Genomic DNA, 16,594 nt, shown 5'->3' with positions numbered 1-16,594 from the left:
CGCATTGGCACCCCTGTTTAAAGAGGGTTCAGCGCTTGAACTGCAGGCTGGGTTGCGATCCCCATGTGAGGGATGACTGAGGCCGACAGCGCAGAGGGGGTGGGGTGGGGGGCAGAACGGCAGGAGCCACGAGCGAAGAGGTCCTTACGGCGGCAAGAGGTCAGGCGCATGGTGGAGGATGACGTCGGTCAAACTGGGCGGGTGGAAGGTGGCGGTGCATGGATACAAGGACCCTATGCGGTGCCTCGCTCTTGCAGAGGAGGCGCAGCAGGTCGCCTATGGTCACGTGGTCAGCGTTGTGCGCGAGGTGCCATTAGCGCTGTACCTCTTTGAGACGCCGCCGGGCGACAGACTGCCAGACTATCACACCATCGTCCCGCCACAGGTGCGGGGGTGGGTGGGGTGAGTGGGGTCGGTGGTGATCGCGCCATGTCGTGTCGTATGGTTGGGCCGTACATACGACTCCCCGCGCATGCACGTTGCGGTGGATACCGCTCCGCCCACCCAGCCGCTGACCACACCTGCTCTGCGCGCGTTGCGTGCCCCGGCAGGACGTGATGTGCCTCCAAATGATCGAGTCCAAGATAGGCAGCGCCGACAACAACAACGACAACGGCCAACCGCTGCATTACGGCAGCCCGTACCAGCTGCGCGGCGACTTCCTGCGGCTGTACGACAACTGCATGACGTACCACGCGCCCGGCCGCTCGCCGTACAGCAACCCCCAGGCCGGGGAGGTGGCGGGCCGGGTGCTGGCCGCAGTGGACAGACAGCTCAAACTCTTGTTAACGTCAGTGCCGGTGATGGCGGCGCTGGAGTTTGCAAATGTGAGTTCGTTTTGCTGGCACGTCTTGACTTGAGACTGAAACGACCCACTAGGCCCGCCAGCACAACATTAGCGGGATTGTTGCAAAGTCTGAAAGGCAGGTTTATGCCTACCTGATACCTCTTTCTCCACTGGATCGCGCACCCCTCATGCTGCTCGCCGCACTGTCAAACAGTCCAGCCCATGTCCATCCAATTCTAGTAGTACTCATCTTCAGTGCGCAAGGCATGTTTGGAAAGGCTTACTATTCTGTAGGGCATATATGGCGTTCTAGGCGTTCCCGCCCCTCTACCTGATTGTTCTGCTGGACCGCACTCCACCGTGCCCCAACGCACGCATTCGGCGTTCGCACCCGCAGGGCCTGCGCCACTGGTTGCGCTGCCGCCACTGCCACAAGTGGCGCGCGGCTCCCTACGTGCACTTCGCGCCGCTGCGAGTGGCGGCGGCGGCGCCGCCATCACGTGGCGGTGCTGGCGGCGGCTGCGGCGGCGGCGGCGGCGGCTGCGGGTTCCGGTGTGAGCAGCTGCCGGGGCGGGGCTGCGGGCAGCCGTGCGACCAGTGCGGGGGCGCGCAGGTGTGCAGCTGCGCTGCGGCGGGGCAACCGCGGTGATTGGTGTGACACCGGCGATGTGATGAGATGCCGAGCCAGCAGCGGGCGGGAGGGCGGGAGGGTGGCAGTGAAACGAGGAGCAGGTGAGGGAGGAGACAGAGTCGTGGCACATGCGCAAGGGGTCATTACTTATGTGGGATGTGGCTGGATAGTTCGGAAGGGTGTGCATGCGGCACCCCTACCACTGTGGATGAACTCTTAGGATAGTTAACGGGTGGAGCGGGTGCGTGGTCAGTCCATTCGGCATTTCGGCAAAACAAGGCCCTCACATGTTTGCGCCGCTGGCAATGTACACATAAAGACACATTGTTGGGCGAGGACTGACTGAGAGTCGAGTTGGTGTGTGTTGACTACAGCACGTGGCTCGGCTGTGCCGGACTGCACGGGTTAGGCATTGCACATTGTGACGCGCGATGGATCAAGTATTAAGGGGCAACACTGCGTGATGCATCATAATGGAACTCTTCATGCCTAGTTAGGCGGGCAATGGGACCGCGCAGGCGGTCCCTTCTTGCCGGCCAGGCGCGGAGTGTTCTGAAAAAGTGAGAATGCGACTGGGGCGATCGATCGGCAGTCGTTAAAATGTGGCGGTCATTGGAGTGCAGCGGCTGGGGATCGCCTGGGAGTGCTGCTGCAGCGTGTGCGTGCTTCCCTTGGTTCCTTCTCTGCTTTCGTGTGTGTGCGTGCGGGTAGGGTTCCCAAGAGGTCAACCTGTTTGGTGGGGAGGCGGGTTTGTGGGGCTGAGCCTGGCGCCTCCATTGGGATGTGTGATGTAGTCTTATACATCCAACTCATAGTTCTTGTTCCATGATACAGTCGTACTGTAAAGCTGTCTCCCTTTGGCGCCATTAGGCCGCTGACAGCTGACAAGGAAGTGGGACAAGGGGACGACAGGCCACAGGAGGAGGGCCTTACAAGCGGCGAGAGCCAACACACACAAGCCCAGGGCGCAAGAGCGCCCGCGCGACGCCGACGCGCCGGAACGAAAGCAACACAAAAAAGCAAAAGACAACCGAACCGAAAGCAGCACACAGGCCCGACGACCAGAGACGGCGCAAGGCGGGCGAACGCCGCGACAACACACGCCACACCCGAGCAACAAAACCGAACAGCAGCAAACAACAACACAGCCTCAGAACGGAGCCACCGCAACCAAAGCGCAGCCAACAAGCTAACTCGAACGCCGACGGCCCGACACGGCGAGCCGAACACCACGAGCAACCCGCACGCCACGCGTGACGCCCCGGCGAGACGAGCGGCCCACGCCACGAAGCACCAGCGCCCGGGGCGCCGCCAAAGGCGCCACCGCGCCAGCGGCCAAGCCGCCAGCCGGCGGCGCCGCCAAAACCACGGCGGCGGGCCGAGGGCCGGCGGCCGCGCGAACCGGCGGCGACACCGAGGCAACAGCACGGATGCCGGAGGCGCCGGCGCCGGAAGGGCCGAGCGATCCTGCGCGGAGGGGAGATTAGCCGAAAAAGAGGGGCGGGAAAGAAGGGCGGGCACTTGAGTGAGAACGTTAGAAGTAACGTTAAAAGCTCTCACTATGAAGGCGGAATGAAGAAGAGAGAGGAGGCTGGCGCCAAAGAGAGCCAGCCTGTACGACTTCCTCATGGAAGCTCGCTTAGAGGCTTCATTCCCTCCGGCCCCTTCGGGGCCTCCGGTCCTCCGCCTCTAACCCCACTTCCATGATACAGTCGTACTGTAAAGCTGTCTCCCTTTGGCGCCATTAGGCCGCTGACAGCTGACAAGGAAGTGGGACAAGGGGACGACAGGCCACAGGAGGAGGGCCTTACAAGCGGAAAAACGAAGAGATACCTCACCTCCAGCGAGGCCCATAGCGCGGGTGACACCGAGGGTGTCCTCGAGGGTGGGGCGTGTGTAGTGACCGACCATAGTGGCGGGCTTCCAGCGGCCGTGCACCTGCCGCAGGGACGCCGGAACTCCCGCGTCAGCCGCGGCGCTGTTGCCACCAATGCGCATCGAGTGCGGCTTGATGTTGCCCGAGACGCCCGCCTCCCGCAGGCGGGCCAGGAAGTTGGAGCGGAAAGCGCCGTAAGACATGCTGAACACCGGCGAAGCCCGCGTGCCCACCAGGCGCTGCAGCCGGCCGCCGGCGGCCGTGTACTGCACCGTACGGAGCAGCGGCCCGACGTCCTCATCGGCCGCCGCCGGAAGGCGGCGGTAGGCGCCTTGGCGCAGCAGCCGCTCCGTGAGCGCCACGGGGCAGAAACCGCCTAGGTGGGGCAGCCGGGCGATGTGCACCCACTGACCGTCCATGGCCACGTCGGTCTTGGGAGTGCTGCTGCAGCGTGTGCGTGCTTCCCTTGGTTCCTTCTCTGCTTTCGTGTGTGTGCGTGCGGGTAGGGTTCCCAAGAGGTCAACCTGTTTGGTGGGGAGGCGGGTTTGTGGGGCTGAGCCTGGCGCCTCCATTGGGATGTGTGATGTAGTCTTATACATCCAACTCATAGTTCTTGGAAAAGTGTTTCGCAGGGGCGGTTAAGTGTGCTTTCCCATGCTGGTGCTTCGAGTGTTTCCAGCCAAGGGTGCCATGTGTGGCTTTATTCGTGGTGTGCTGCCTGCCTCCACCTGACATGGCTGGGATCTCAAGCACTGGTGCGCATGAATTTACGTCTAACAAGGATGCCGATGTACACTGTCCATTCGTCACACGGCAGAGGGTTGAGCGCGGGGTTGGCTGGGTTGAGGGGATTTCCATGAATACCGTATGATCCTGCCTGTGACCGAAGCCTCAGAACAGGACCGCTTATGGCACAGCGTGATAGCGCTCGCCAAGAGGAGGAGTCACATTGACACAACTTTGGTATAAAATGGAGGGGTGTTAAGTGTTAACCCTAAACAACAAGGTTTTGTCCGTGTGGGGGGGGGATGGGGCGGGATTTCGGGGCATGGGGTCTGGCACTTTGTTTCCTACCCCCCCTCTGCGCTGCCTTTCTCCGCCTCCCTTCCTTCTGCCTTGCAGTCATCCTCTCGGAAGTAGAAGAGTCGTGAACTACGGCATCAAACCGCCATGGTGCCATCCAGGGGGCTTGCACCGCCGCGGCCGCCGTGTGCAAGCCCAGCAGGACTCGGGCATCGGCAATCGTCACGCTCAAAACTCGAAGGCGCATTCTTGAGCGCAGGCACCAAAATAGCGATTTCGTTTATTACAATTTGCTCTGCAACATGACGACTCCAGGACCCACTGAACGCGGGCTTTTACATATGAAACGTATGACCATGGTTTGCACAGCAGTAGCTCGCAGTTTCTTTCAGGATTTGCAAACTTGCAAGGTTCTTGATTGCTGATGTTTAAGCAGCCGTTCAGGGCTTTCGTAGCAATCGGCGGGGACCGCGGCGGGACCCAACGCGGCGTCGGCTGAAGCGGTGGCGGATGTTCGGTAAGTCCGTCCGTCGCACTGCCATCAATGGGGGCGCAGCGCGACACGTACGCGGGAGAGTGCTATGGGATCGAGTGCGAAGGTGCAGGGGCTCGTGGCAGAGACGGGCTCGGGGGTGTCGGGGGCGTTAGACGGGGCTTTCAACGGGGCTTTCAGCAGAGAATCTGGGCGCCACGCGCTGGCGGTGTGGGTGCGGCACAGACGCTGGGCTCGGTGGTGCGAGGGCGCTCCCCAAAGCCAGCAGGCGCTCGCTCCCCCTGTGCTCCACGCGCCAACCACACCTGCTGGCGATAGCTGCAATGTGCGCGCACACGCAACCCGGCGGGCCCAGGCCGGGTGTGCGCCCCACGGGTCACCGCATGCGCGGCGCTGCCCCGAGGCGTCATTTCCGCAATGGCCGAGACTTGAAAACCCGCACTGCCCGCATTCGCCGCGTTCTGCACCCAGCTAGTTTCACAACGCATTACACACACACACACACACATATACAACTAGCAAACCATGAGTTAGCAGCAGCAGGTTCAACACCCGCCGGCGGCCGACCGACCTCGGCGCCGCTTCCCACCTGCCCACTGCCGCCGGGCCCTGCATATACCATATGCTGGTGCTGCTCCGTCTCCGGCGTTCCAGCCTGGCCCTCGATAGCGATTGGTGAGTTTCGACAGCGATTGGTGAGTTGCAGGCCGCCCGCCGGGGCACCGCCGCCGCCCCCCTGACCGGGCCTGGCAGGGGGTGTGTTGCGGTGGGACCCGCCGATGGGTTGGGTGCAAGCTACTGAGTTTTGAGGGCGCCTGAGGCTGACCCGTCCCCTCCGGCGCCACCGCTAACCGCCCTGCTAATGGTGCTGCGACCGGCGGTGCGCCGGCGGGCGACGTCCCTCCACCGAGCGAGGGGCAGGCCCGCACGCCAGGGCGGCTGAGCACCTCAGGAGTTGAGCAGCGGGGTGAGGGACCGGAAGTTGGGGCGGGGCGACACGTCGACACCTGCAGCAGGGCCCTCACCCCGCCGCTCAACTGCGGTGCTCTGTCGCCGTGGCGTGCCGGCCTGCCCCTCGATCTGTGGAGGGGACGTCACCCGCCGGGGGCACCGCCCGCGCCGGCACCGCCAGCAGGGGGGATAGCGGTGGCGCCGGGCACAGGCTTGGTGAGTGATGCTGGACGATGGGGAGTTCAATCCGTTGGGTCTCGTGGGAGGCGTATGGGTGCGGAGGGCGTGTTTTGCAGTGCACGGATTTGAAGTGGTCGGGTGTGGGGAGCCCCACCCGCATCCAGCTCGCCAGCCCCGAGCAGGGGCAAAGTAGGGGGACGTGTCTGGTATGGTAGTAATGCGAGCTTGCATGGCTTGAGCGTGTTGCAGGCAACTGCTGGCAACACGCCCCGCCTCCAGCTCGCCCTGGCTTTCCCCTGACTTGCCCCTGACTTGCCCGTGCCTGTCCTCCTGCCACCCCACCCACCCCACCTCATGCCACAGGTGCCGTCCGCCTGGCGGCCGGCGGTGGAGGACCCCGCCACACTCAAGGTGGGCGGTTGGAGGGATGGAGGGGTGGGGGCGGGTGGGCTTTTGGACAGGTGGGTAGGTCGATGGGTGGGGGGTGGGGGGTGGTGGGAATGGGAGTGAATGGGTGGATGGGCCCTGCCCCTATGTCAAGTGCTTTTGAATGAGCGCTCCAGCGCAGAGATAGACCAGGTTACCTATGGGTCAAACCCCCTTGGAAGGCGTTGTTACTGTGGCCGATTCCGGAACACGCGGCTATCGCCACCGCAGGCCTGCTGCATCTGCATAATCTGCAAATCACACCGTCCTCGCAACTAGCTCCGGCTCGCATTTGTAGTGTGCAGTAGATATAATGGAGCGGTCAGACAAGCCACCTGCTCCCGGCGTCACCGCCAACCCGCCCGCTGGCAGTGCCGGCGCGGGTGGTGCGCCGGCGGAGGTTCCCTCCACCGAGGGGCAGGCTGGCACGCCAGGGCGGCTGAGCACCGCAGGAGTTGAGCGGCGGGGTAAGGGCCCGGCTGCAGGTGTCGGCGTGTCGCCCCGCCCCAACTTCCGGTCCCTCACCCCGCTGCTCAACTCAGCTGCTCAGCCGCCCTGGCGTGCCGGCCTGCCCCTCGGTGGAGGGGACCTCCGCCGGCGCACCGCCCACCGGCACCAGCGGGCGGGTTAGCGGTGACGCCTGGAGCAGGCGGCCTGTCTGATCGCTCCATTATATCTCTTGTACACTAAAAATGCGGCCCGTAGTTGCGAGGAGGGTGTGATATGCAGATGCAGCAGGGTGCCTGTGATGGCGAAAGTGGAGGGCCACTAGGTCTCACCACGGTGCGCGCCGATACCGCCTGGATTGCAAGAGGCCCGGCCTGGATTGCAAGAGGCCCGGCCTGGATTGCAAGAGGCCCCACCTGGATTGCAAGATGCCAAGCCGGCGGCAGTTTGGTAAGTCGTGTCAGCCGACGGGTTGCGCATGTATGCGCCAACGGCCCTCGCTGGAGGTGGAGGCCGGAAGTGACGGCGCGAGGCCGTGTTGCGCACGCACGGTGTCTACGTGGTCGACATAACTGGGATGCAAGGCTCCCTGGATGCAGGGCGGGGGGGTCAACAACATCCGGATGCAAGGCTGGCCGTAGGCAGGGGGGGAGCATGGGTGTATGGCACGCACGGGCGGTGCCCCCTTGCGCTCATGGGTGCGCTTTGGGTCGAAGCCGATACAGCGCTCAAGCGCCCGCTGCAGTGCGCGTGTACGCACGTGCAACCTGGCGCAGCGTTCCACGGGGCTTTGACAGGTTGACATAGGCAGGGTGCTCGCGTGCCGGATGCCCGACCGGTTTGGCGCGGGCTGCCCCACCCCCAGTCTGCTGCCCACCCTCACTATGTGCACCTGTCTGCGCACCAGGATCGTGCCTGAAATCGCCAGGGGAAATAATCGCATCCCTTCACCTGTGCCTGCCTCCAGAGTGCGTATATATATTATATATGATATCTTATATTTATGCTTATATATCTCAGCTGGCTGGGCTCGTTTACCCACTCCCTCTGGGCCTGGGGTCACACGCGTGCGTGCATTCAGCAGCAGCCTAGCATGTCGCCCTCAATCCACGGCCTGACGTGTCGAAAGGCGCAACCATTCACGTGTTTGTACTTGCGTTATCCATTCAATGCCTCACGTCATCCGGTTTCACATGCATGTGCGCGCAGGCTTCAGCAGCAGGGGGCGCGGCAGCCGGGCCCTCGGCTCCACCGGCGCCCCCTGCTCAGCTGCTGGAGGCGGGCCAGGTGGAGCCACGACGGCAGCAGCTGCAACAGCCGCAGCAGCAGCAGCGGGCCGGCATGGCCGCGGCAGCTGCTGTGGGCACAGTGCCGGGTGTGGCTGCGGAGGGCACGGGTTCGGCGGGCACGGCAGCGGAGGAGAACGCGGCGGGTGCCTCGATGCAAATGGCTGCCGCCATGGCGCGGCTACCCCTGCTGGCCCTGGCCCGCAGGCCCGCTTCCCCCCTCCCCTTTCCCTCCGCCACCGCCGCTAGTGAAGGTGCGGGCGCGCGGGCGCTTACTTGTGGCTTGCCGCTGACACCACCGCCGCGCCCGCCACTCCCGCCGCAGCAGCCCCCGCCTCTGCAGCCTCCTGGTCCTCAGCTACTGCCTCCTCCTGGTCCGGTGGGGCAGCAGCACGAGATGCGGCAGTAGCATCAGTAGTGGCAGCACCCGTGGAACCCACTGCTGGGTCGGCGGAGCCAGCCCTCGAGTGTTGACCACGGGTGCTGCCGTCACTGCTAGCTGCCACTGCCGCATCTCGCGCTGCAGCGGCCACCGGACCAGAAGGCGGCAGTAGCTGAGGACCAGGAGGCGGGGACTGCTGCGGAGATTGTATGTGGCGGGCGCGGCGGCGGCGTCAGCGGCAAGCCACAAGTAAGCGCCCGCGCGCCCGCACCTTCACTAGCGGCGGTGGCGGAGGGAAAGGGGAGGGGGGAAGCGGGCCTGCGGGGCAGGGCCAGCAGGGGTAGCTGCGCCATGGCCGCAGCCATTTGCATCGCAAGAGCGGCTGTAGCAACAGCAAGGCGCAGCTAGCAGGCATGGCTATTGCTCACACGAGGGATGATGCGGGCGAGCATGGACGCGGCAGGAAACGTGCGGGCACTGTGCGAAGTTTACACAGCAGGGCTGGAGGCGTGCCTTCCTTTGTGCCCTAGCGCATCCCCGCATGTCGCCACATGCAGACAGATGTTTTGCCCAGAGACCCGCGTAGGTCCGGGTCCTGGAGAACGGTTCGATTCCAGGCTTTCACGGACGTGTTTGCCATCCGGAGGTCAATGTATGGCAATGGTCATTTTGTAGCTTGGCAGGACCTACCGTGCCGACCGCCCCACTGCCCCTCGCCCGTGCACACGGCGCATGCACGACTGAGTTGCTGGCCAGCTGAAACAGTGCAGGAGCAGCAGCTTCGTGTCTGAAACGTCAGGTTCTACTCGAGTGCCAATGCCGAGAGAAAGCGGGCGGAGCTAGTATGAAACTACAGATGGTCGTTTCCGGTGACAATACTCTGGCCCGAAGCGCGCCCCCGAACTGCATTTCGGTTGCACCAGGGACAGCAAATGTCCGATGCTCTGATTGGCTTGGGTTGCAAAGAGGCCTGAGGGGCAGGCTCAAGCAGCTGAGTCGCGAGCAATACCGTATCTGCCCCGGCCTCAAGGGGCGTGCCCCCTGCAACGAACTGCCTTCCGTGGGCTAGCAGGCTTGCTCTCGCATACCCCTCCATACATACCCGCTTCCGGCCACGGCCGTATGTAAGCCCGCACGCCCGCTTCTATGCAGCTAAAATGCGCTCTCTCGCTCGCTCGGAGAGAGAGCAAGGAGCGCACCACCACTGCTCTCCTCCCTCGCAACACTCCTGTAGCCAATCGGCAAAGACGTCCACACATCCACACGCCTGCTGGCACGCCTGCTGCTTGCGCGCCTAACCAACCAACGCTGCTGCCACCAGCCATGCATGCACACCCATCCACACCCACGCACGACACGTCACCTAGCTGCTGCCTGTGCCGACCTGTAAAGGACACGTGTGCACGCACGCAGCGTGCCTATGCGACCCACGTGGCCCCGCGCCAGCAGCCCCCTGCCGCCGCTGCTGCCCCTGCACCGTACCGCCTCCACTTCCGGTACCAGGGCACCTCGGGCTCGGGCATCGGGCTTGGGCTCGGGTACCTCGAGCTTGGCCCCCTCCCCCTCCCCCTCCACCTTGGCTCGGGGTCCCCCTCCCCATCCACCACCTTCAAACCCGGAGCCCTCTCCTGCAGCCCCCTCCCCCGAAATAACCAGCAAATTCTTGCTGCGGTACTCGTGCCTCCTCCCCCCCGGAATAGCGAGCTAGTTCTTGCTGCGGTACTCGTGTCTCCTCCCCCCCGGAACAGCGAGCTAGTTCTTGCTGCGGTACTCGTGTCTCCTCCCCCCCGGAACAGCGAGCTAGTTCTTGCTGCGGTACTCGTGTCTCCTCCCCCCCGGAACAGCGAGCTAGTTCTTGCTGCGGTACTCGTGCCGCAGCACTGTGAGGTTCTGCGTGAAGCGGTCCTTGTTCTTGGGGTCCAGGTTGGGCGCCACGTCCACCATCAGCTTGCCCAGGCAGGCCGACAGCGCTGACTGGCGCTCCGGCGGCTGGCTGGCAATCAGGCCGGCCTGGAAGGGGAGATGGGCAGCGGGTGGGTTACATATTCATGACTCATTCATGATTCATTCATATGATTAATTAAGAAGTGAAGGCGTTAGCGGGTGGGCGGGGGTGGAGGGGTGGGGGGGTGGGAGCGTGGCAGTGTGGGAGAGGTGGGAGAAGTGGGAGCGTGTGTGGGAGAAGTGGGGAGGGCGGGGGGTGTGGGGTGGAGCAGGAGCAGGGCGGGGGTTGCACGCTTGATTTATAGAAAGGAACGAAGTTGTAGGTGTAGGGAGAGGGTGTGTTGGCGGCGCAAGCACAAGGGCAGGTGTGTGCGCCTGGTCTGTTGTGAACCCACGAAGCAAGGACGGATACACACGGTTACGTGCCTAAGAAGGCACCACACTCGCGCATTCGCCCTGCACGCAGGAGTCCCGAGCTACCCTCCCCTCCCTGCCCACCCTGCTCACCCCTGGGCGACCCCCACCCACCCACACGCCCACACGCCCACACCCACCCACACCTACCCACCCACCTACCCACCCACCCACCTTTATTTCGTTGTAGTGGTGTCCGCATATGAGCACCAGCGCCAGCATGGGTCGGCTCAGGCTCCACTGGTTGCTGGCCTCCTCAAACAGCACAACCTGTGTGGAGGCGAGGGCACACGTTCGTGTGTTGGACATAACACGAGACAGGGAACACGCAGAACTGTGTGGAGGCGAGTGCACACGTTTGTGTGTTGGACATAACACGAGACAGGGAAAACGCAGATTGTGTGTGTAGCATGTGTGCGTAGCGAGAGAGCGAGAGAGGGAGAGAGTGTGTGTGTGTATGTGTGTGTGTGTGTGTGTGTGTGTGTGTACGTGTGTGTGTATGAGGGCCCTTGCATGGTTGGCAGGCGTAGAGGATGTCCGATAGGAGCGCAACGCCCGGCATATGAGGCGTGCCCCACTCCATTGATCATTTGATCCCAATGGCTAATGAGCACATGAGAAGCACTCGCCTCGAACAGCGACCGCAGCAACTCGGGGAACAAGCCGGGAGCCGACGAGATCTGCAAGCATGCACGAGCGGCGGCAGGCGGCGGAGCTCAGGGGGGTTCACATTCATGCACAAGGGTAGCACGAGGGGTTGTGTCACTTATGTGCCCGAGCCCAATAAAACAGGGTGGGCATGTAGGCGTGGGTGCAAGGTAGGGCAAGGTAGGGCAAGGTAGGGCAGGCGGTCGCAGGCAGGCCCGGCGGGTGCGCCTCCACGGATCGATGCCACCAGCCCGTTTAAGGAACAGCAGCGGCAGGGCATGTGGCGCGCCTCCCCCACACCACTACAGGAGGTGACCCCTTCAGGCGTGCGTGTCATGACTGTCATCCCTCACCCAAGACATCCCTGCCCTTCTCCCCATCCCATTTCCCATCCCCCATCGGTAACAACGCGTCTGCTATGCTACTGTTCCTGGCTACGCCTTCACTTATCACTTCCCTTCAATTGTAATCCGCATCCTTCACTTACTGCTTCTCAGCTAATCATGAATGTAACCCCCGCTCCCCGATGCCCACCACACTCACGTGCGCCGCCATCTGCGCCGCGCCGTGCGGAGGTCCGGAGCCGGGCCCGCCCAGACCCACACACACGGTGTCCGGCTGCCCCGCCGCCACGGCGCCCACGTGTCGCCAGTAGAACGAGGCCAGGTTGTCCACCGCGGAGGCGCAGGAGGAGGAGATGGACACGTCCAGCGACCTGGGGGGGGGGGGTTGTAAATACCAGCCCAAACTAAACCAAAGCCAAGGGGGGAGGAGGGGGGTCGAAAAGATGGTATACAGCGAGGCGTGTGTGTGTGTGTGGGGAGGGGTTACATACAGAACAGGTGAGGAAGTGGTAGACGGTAGACAAGGGGAGGGGGAGGATTACATTCATGATAAGTGGTAAGGGAAGGGGAGGGAGGTGGAAGATGGGAGGGGGTTGGGCATGGGTGTGGCAGGTCGGGAGGAGGATTGGGTGGGGAATTGTTTCCTCAAACCTACCCACGCCGGCGCCATACCCATCCACACATGCGTGCAAACACACACGTTCCCCGTCCACCCTCCCCCCCTCCCCGCCCCCCGCCCCTAACCCCATCCTCACTTGAGCCCCGCCTCCAGGCTGGACATGATGAACCCAAAGGTGCGGCTGTCCTGCGCCGCCAGCACGCCCGTGTGCCCCGCCGCCAGGACCTGAGGGGGGTTGCAAAGATTGGTACAAAGAAGTGTAGCGAAGTGGACATCAGGCGTAGGTGTGCGCGTACCCAGGGGGAGTGGGGAGTGGCGGTAGAGTGAGGAGCAAGAGATATTCAAAGGTGCGGCTTTGGGTTAGCTGGCCTACATGCGTGTAGCCAGCTTGCGGAAGCTCCTGTCCCCGTGTCAATACACACGACGCGCCCTGGCACCCCCGACCTCCCCCCCTCCTTCCCCCCTAATTCCTCCCCCCCTCCCCTCCTCACCTCCATGAGCGCGAAGTAGGCCTTGGCCAGTTTGCGGAAAGCCAGCAGGTCCGCCAGCGGCACGGACAGCACCATGCGCAACGCCGCATCCAGGGCGTCCTAAAAGGATTGGGTTCGGAACGGGATGGGAGGTGTGTAAACAAGAGCAGCGAGAGTTCTTCCTGCAACTTGAAAGAGCGCTTTGTTTATTGTGCAGCCCGCCGGACCAGAAGTGAAGTTGGATGCCGCGCTTACACGGGTATAACGCCGGTCAGGGAGGGGGGCCACAACGGCACACGGCCTGGTTGCATGCCTTGGCCTTGTCGTCCGCTTAACCCAAATCCGTCAATGGGTCATCAGCTACCCGCGGCTGATGTGCTCCCGGGTGGACTACACCGCTTTGACTGGTCTAGCTCGCTTGGCGTTCCGGTCTGCGTGGCCAGGTCGGACCCAGTCGTCGGGTCGACCTCTGAAACAGCGACCGGTCTATGTGTAGTACTATAATACTAAAGAGACTCCAAATATATTGTTTGCGGCCTAAACGGTGATATTTGCAGTGACATGCTACCGTATGAACGCTTACTCAGACGTGCTGTTTTTGCACCAGTTTAGATTGCCTTTGTCTGATATACACAAAGGAGATTATATACATGCTATCGAGCATTCGAGTGCGAAAGCTTGCCTCGCGAAATGTGGTGACAGCCACCCTTGCTAAACGCGCGACACGGGAACCAGACTACAGCATCCCTATATGTCATTCAAGTTAACACCTAAGCTGGGGCAGCTAGTCCTGAACCTGCTCAGAGAAACACGTGTGGACACGATCCCGACCGGCGTCATGCCCGTGTGAGCCGCGCCCTTGTGTTTCCAAACCGGGGTGCTCCAGGGCCAATCCAAGGAAGCGAGGCGTGGCGGTTCAGGTCAAACCCAAAAGACTGAAAATGACTAACGGGGGCAATGGCAGTTCGTTCCTCCGAAAGGAGAATCCCTTGTGCCTCCCTCACCTTGAGCGCCGGGTCTCCGTACAGCTCGAACACGCCGAAGTTGACGTAGTTGCCCGACAGCGCGCGAGCCAGCGCCAGAAGGCACACCCAGATGCCCTTGTAGCTGTGAGGGTGGGAGGGGTTACGTTCATGATTAGCTAAGGATGCGGATTAAAATTTGAAGGAACCGCCCGACAAGCGGGGGCACACCGTTTCATAATTAGTTAAGGAAGTGGTAGACGGTAGACCATCTTGGGGGAGGGGTTTACGTTCATGACGAAAGAAATAAAGGCGTAGCCCTAAACAGTAGTGGGGAGGGGTGGGGGAGAGGTGTGGTGGGTGCGTGCGGGGAGGAGAGTGGGTGTGTGGGCGGCCGTCCCTGCCAGGACGGTGCGTTTGGGGCGGTCGAGTGCGGGACGCCCCGACTACCAAATTACATCCTCATCAGCTTCCTCAGCACTGTATTTGCTGCCCGCTGCCCGTCACTCCTCAGGCCGCAATCACAGCAGCGACCCCACCACAGCATCGCGGGTAGGTCTAAAGGCCAAGCAGGGGGAACGAGCAGACTGAAAACATTAAAGCAAGGGCTAGCACGCACCGTGTGTCGTACACCGCTGAGCCGCCACCGCCGCCACCACCAGCCCCAGCGCCGCCGCCGCCTTGCCCTGTGCCGCTGCCGCCGCCCTGCCCGGACTGCTGCGGTGGCGGAGCCATGGCCAACACGGCGTTGGCGTATGTCACCACCACCTTGGACACTTCCCTGTTTTGCATGATCGGATGAGTGATAAAACACATATGTTCATGATCAGAGGATAACAGGATGCCCAAGGGTGCTTCCTGCCTGCCTCTCCCCATCATGCATGCACATCATCCAAAGTTTGCGTCCGCCACCGACCAAGCCACTACCGAATCCCCCTGGAGCTCGCACTTTTGGGACCTATGTCTTTGGGCTCGGGCACATGACCCCTCCCCCACGTGCATCGGTAACAACGCGCCTGCTATACTTCTGTTCATGGCTACGACTTCACTTGTTACATAATCATGAATGTAACCCCACCCCACCCCACCCCCAAAACCCAGCCACGCAGCCACTCACCGGAACAGCAGGATTCCGTTGGGCGAGCTGCTGTCAAAGGTGAGGCGCTGGCTCTTGTTGAAACAGAACTCCGCCACGAACTTGAGCAGCGGCGTGGTCAGCGGGGGCGTGTCCGCCCAGGCCTGTTGCGGAGTGCGGAATGAGGAGTGGGCGTTGAGGAATGATAAGGGGGTGGGGGGGTGGGGGTGAGAAGTGAGGAGGGGGCGGGCGGGGGCGGGCGCGGGGGTGAGCGGTGGCGGTGGCTGGGGCCGCGTACGTGTTGGACAGCCAAATACGATTGTGCGGACGTAACCACTTTACCGTCGACACAACATGCGTCACAGAGCTGCCTGCCCCAGCCTTTAGCCTTCGCATCCGCCCGTCCACTCCAGCCCCCCAGTCCCGCCCCCCGCCCGTCCCCCGGTTTGGGGTGGTAATCTAAATCCACACCAGCAACCACAAGCGCCGCAAAGCTGCTTGCCCCAGCCCCCCAGTCCACCCCAGCCCCCCAGTCCTCCAAGCACCCCAGTCCCCCTCCCCCCCAGTCCCCCTCCCCCCCCCAGTCCTATAACACACACACACACACACACACACACACACACACACACACACACACACACACACACACACACACACACACACACACACACACACACACACACACACACACACACACGCACGCGCACGCGCACGCGCACGCGCACGCGCACACACGCACACGCACACGCGCACACACACACACACACACACACACACACACACACACACACACACACACACACACACACACACACACACACACACGCACACGCACACGCACACGCACACGCACACGCACACACGCACACACACACGCACACACACACACACACGCACACACACACGCACACACACACACACACACACACACACACACACACACACACACACACACACGCACACGCACACGCACACGCACACGCACACGCACAACCCCTCCCCGTGATCTGGGATGCTACATCCTTCGAGGTGGACGCCCCTTTGGTTCCAGTTGAGTCCGTCTTGGATTACCGAGATACCCGTACTCAGGGACGTAAAACCCTTGAGGAATATCTTGTCAAGTGGCAAGGCTACAGCATGGAGCACAGTAGCTGGGAGCCGGCTGACGCCTTTTCCCCTGACTTGGCCCCCGAGATGGCCACAGTCAAAGCCCGCGTACTGGCAGAGCGTGCCAGGCGTACTTAGGCGTGGCGGGACGCTCACGCCTAAGGAGGGGCGAAATGTAGTGGCACGCCCCTGTGAGGCATAGTGTCGCTAAGGGTGGAAACCCATGCATGCCATGCGTCGTGTGCGGAGCATGAGCAGGGTTCGTGGTAGAAACTACGACCCAACGGTTCTCAGTTGAGGGATCCCTGACAGGCGACAGCCGCCCGTATGTCAGACTAATGGTGACTCGCTTTTCGCCTGTCAACCAGTCAAAGACCGTGGAGGCCACGGGCAGGGCTCGACAGCCTGAGCGTGTAGCGCGCCCGGGTATAAAATCGAACACAGTCCCCGAGGCGGGAACAGACCTTCTGCGTATTGCACACACACACACACACACACACACACACACACACACACACACACACACACA

At 62.4% G+C, this 16,594-nt stretch overlaps 5 protein-coding genes across 5 annotated transcripts; 3 read left to right on the top strand and 2 right to left on the bottom strand.

Moving 5' to 3' along the window:
• Nucleotides 1-60: 60 nt before the first annotated feature.
• On the top strand, nucleotides 61-2,275 carry CHLRE_02g141586v5 (uncharacterized protein). Its single transcript, XM_001694356.3, has 3 exons — nucleotides 61-385; nucleotides 552-827; nucleotides 1,185-2,275. The coding sequence occupies exons 1-3, from the start codon at nucleotides 179-181 to the stop codon at nucleotides 1,434-1,436; spliced, it is 735 nt and encodes a 244-aa protein (XP_001694408.2). The 5' UTR covers nucleotides 61-178; the 3' UTR covers nucleotides 1,437-2,275.
• A 60-nt stretch (nucleotides 2,276-2,335) lies between these two features.
• CHLRE_02g141566v5 (uncharacterized protein) lies at nucleotides 2,336-3,900 on the bottom strand. The gene is made up of 2 exons (XM_043060097.1): nucleotides 3,257-3,900; nucleotides 2,336-2,885 (listed from the first exon to the last, which is right to left on the bottom strand). The coding sequence occupies exons 1-2, from the start codon at nucleotides 3,711-3,713 to the stop codon at nucleotides 2,608-2,610; spliced, it is 735 nt and encodes a 244-aa protein (XP_042927864.1). The 5' UTR covers nucleotides 3,714-3,900; the 3' UTR covers nucleotides 2,336-2,607.
• Nucleotides 3,901-4,590: 690 nt separating this feature from the next.
• On the top strand, nucleotides 4,591-7,656 carry CHLRE_02g141546v5 (uncharacterized protein). Its single transcript, XM_043060095.1, has 4 exons — nucleotides 4,591-4,834; nucleotides 5,465-5,485; nucleotides 6,305-6,352; nucleotides 6,673-7,656. The coding sequence occupies exons 1-4, from the start codon at nucleotides 4,828-4,830 to the stop codon at nucleotides 6,996-6,998; spliced, it is 402 nt and encodes a 133-aa protein (XP_042927863.1). The 5' UTR covers nucleotides 4,591-4,827; the 3' UTR covers nucleotides 6,999-7,656.
• Nucleotides 7,657-7,820: 164 nt separating this feature from the next.
• Nucleotides 7,821-8,916, top strand: CHLRE_02g141526v5 (uncharacterized protein). Its single transcript, XM_043060094.1, has 2 exons — nucleotides 7,821-8,354; nucleotides 8,627-8,916. The coding sequence occupies exons 1-2, from the start codon at nucleotides 8,012-8,014 to the stop codon at nucleotides 8,656-8,658; spliced, it is 375 nt and encodes a 124-aa protein (XP_042927862.1). The 5' UTR covers nucleotides 7,821-8,011; the 3' UTR covers nucleotides 8,659-8,916.
• A 42-nt stretch (nucleotides 8,917-8,958) lies between these two features.
• On the bottom strand, nucleotides 8,959-16,490 carry CHLRE_02g141506v5 (uncharacterized protein). The gene is made up of 10 exons (XM_043060093.1): nucleotides 16,297-16,490; nucleotides 15,001-15,122; nucleotides 14,503-14,664; nucleotides 13,926-14,028; nucleotides 12,943-13,041; nucleotides 12,588-12,676; nucleotides 12,032-12,203; nucleotides 11,470-11,520; nucleotides 11,015-11,110; nucleotides 8,959-10,492 (listed from the first exon to the last, which is right to left on the bottom strand). The coding sequence occupies exons 1-10, from the start codon at nucleotides 16,315-16,317 to the stop codon at nucleotides 10,331-10,333; spliced, it is 1,077 nt and encodes a 358-aa protein (XP_042927861.1). The 5' UTR covers nucleotides 16,318-16,490; the 3' UTR covers nucleotides 8,959-10,330.
• Nucleotides 16,491-16,594: the final 104 nt, after the last annotated feature.

This window comes from Chlamydomonas reinhardtii, chromosome 2 (assembly GCF_000002595.2).
Source record: "Chlamydomonas reinhardtii strain CC-503 cw92 mt+ chromosome 2, whole genome shotgun sequence".
NCBI lineage: Eukaryota > Viridiplantae > Chlorophyta > Chlorophyceae > Chlamydomonadales > Chlamydomonadaceae > Chlamydomonas > Chlamydomonas reinhardtii.
This window is presented reverse-complemented; position numbering and strand designations above follow the sequence as displayed.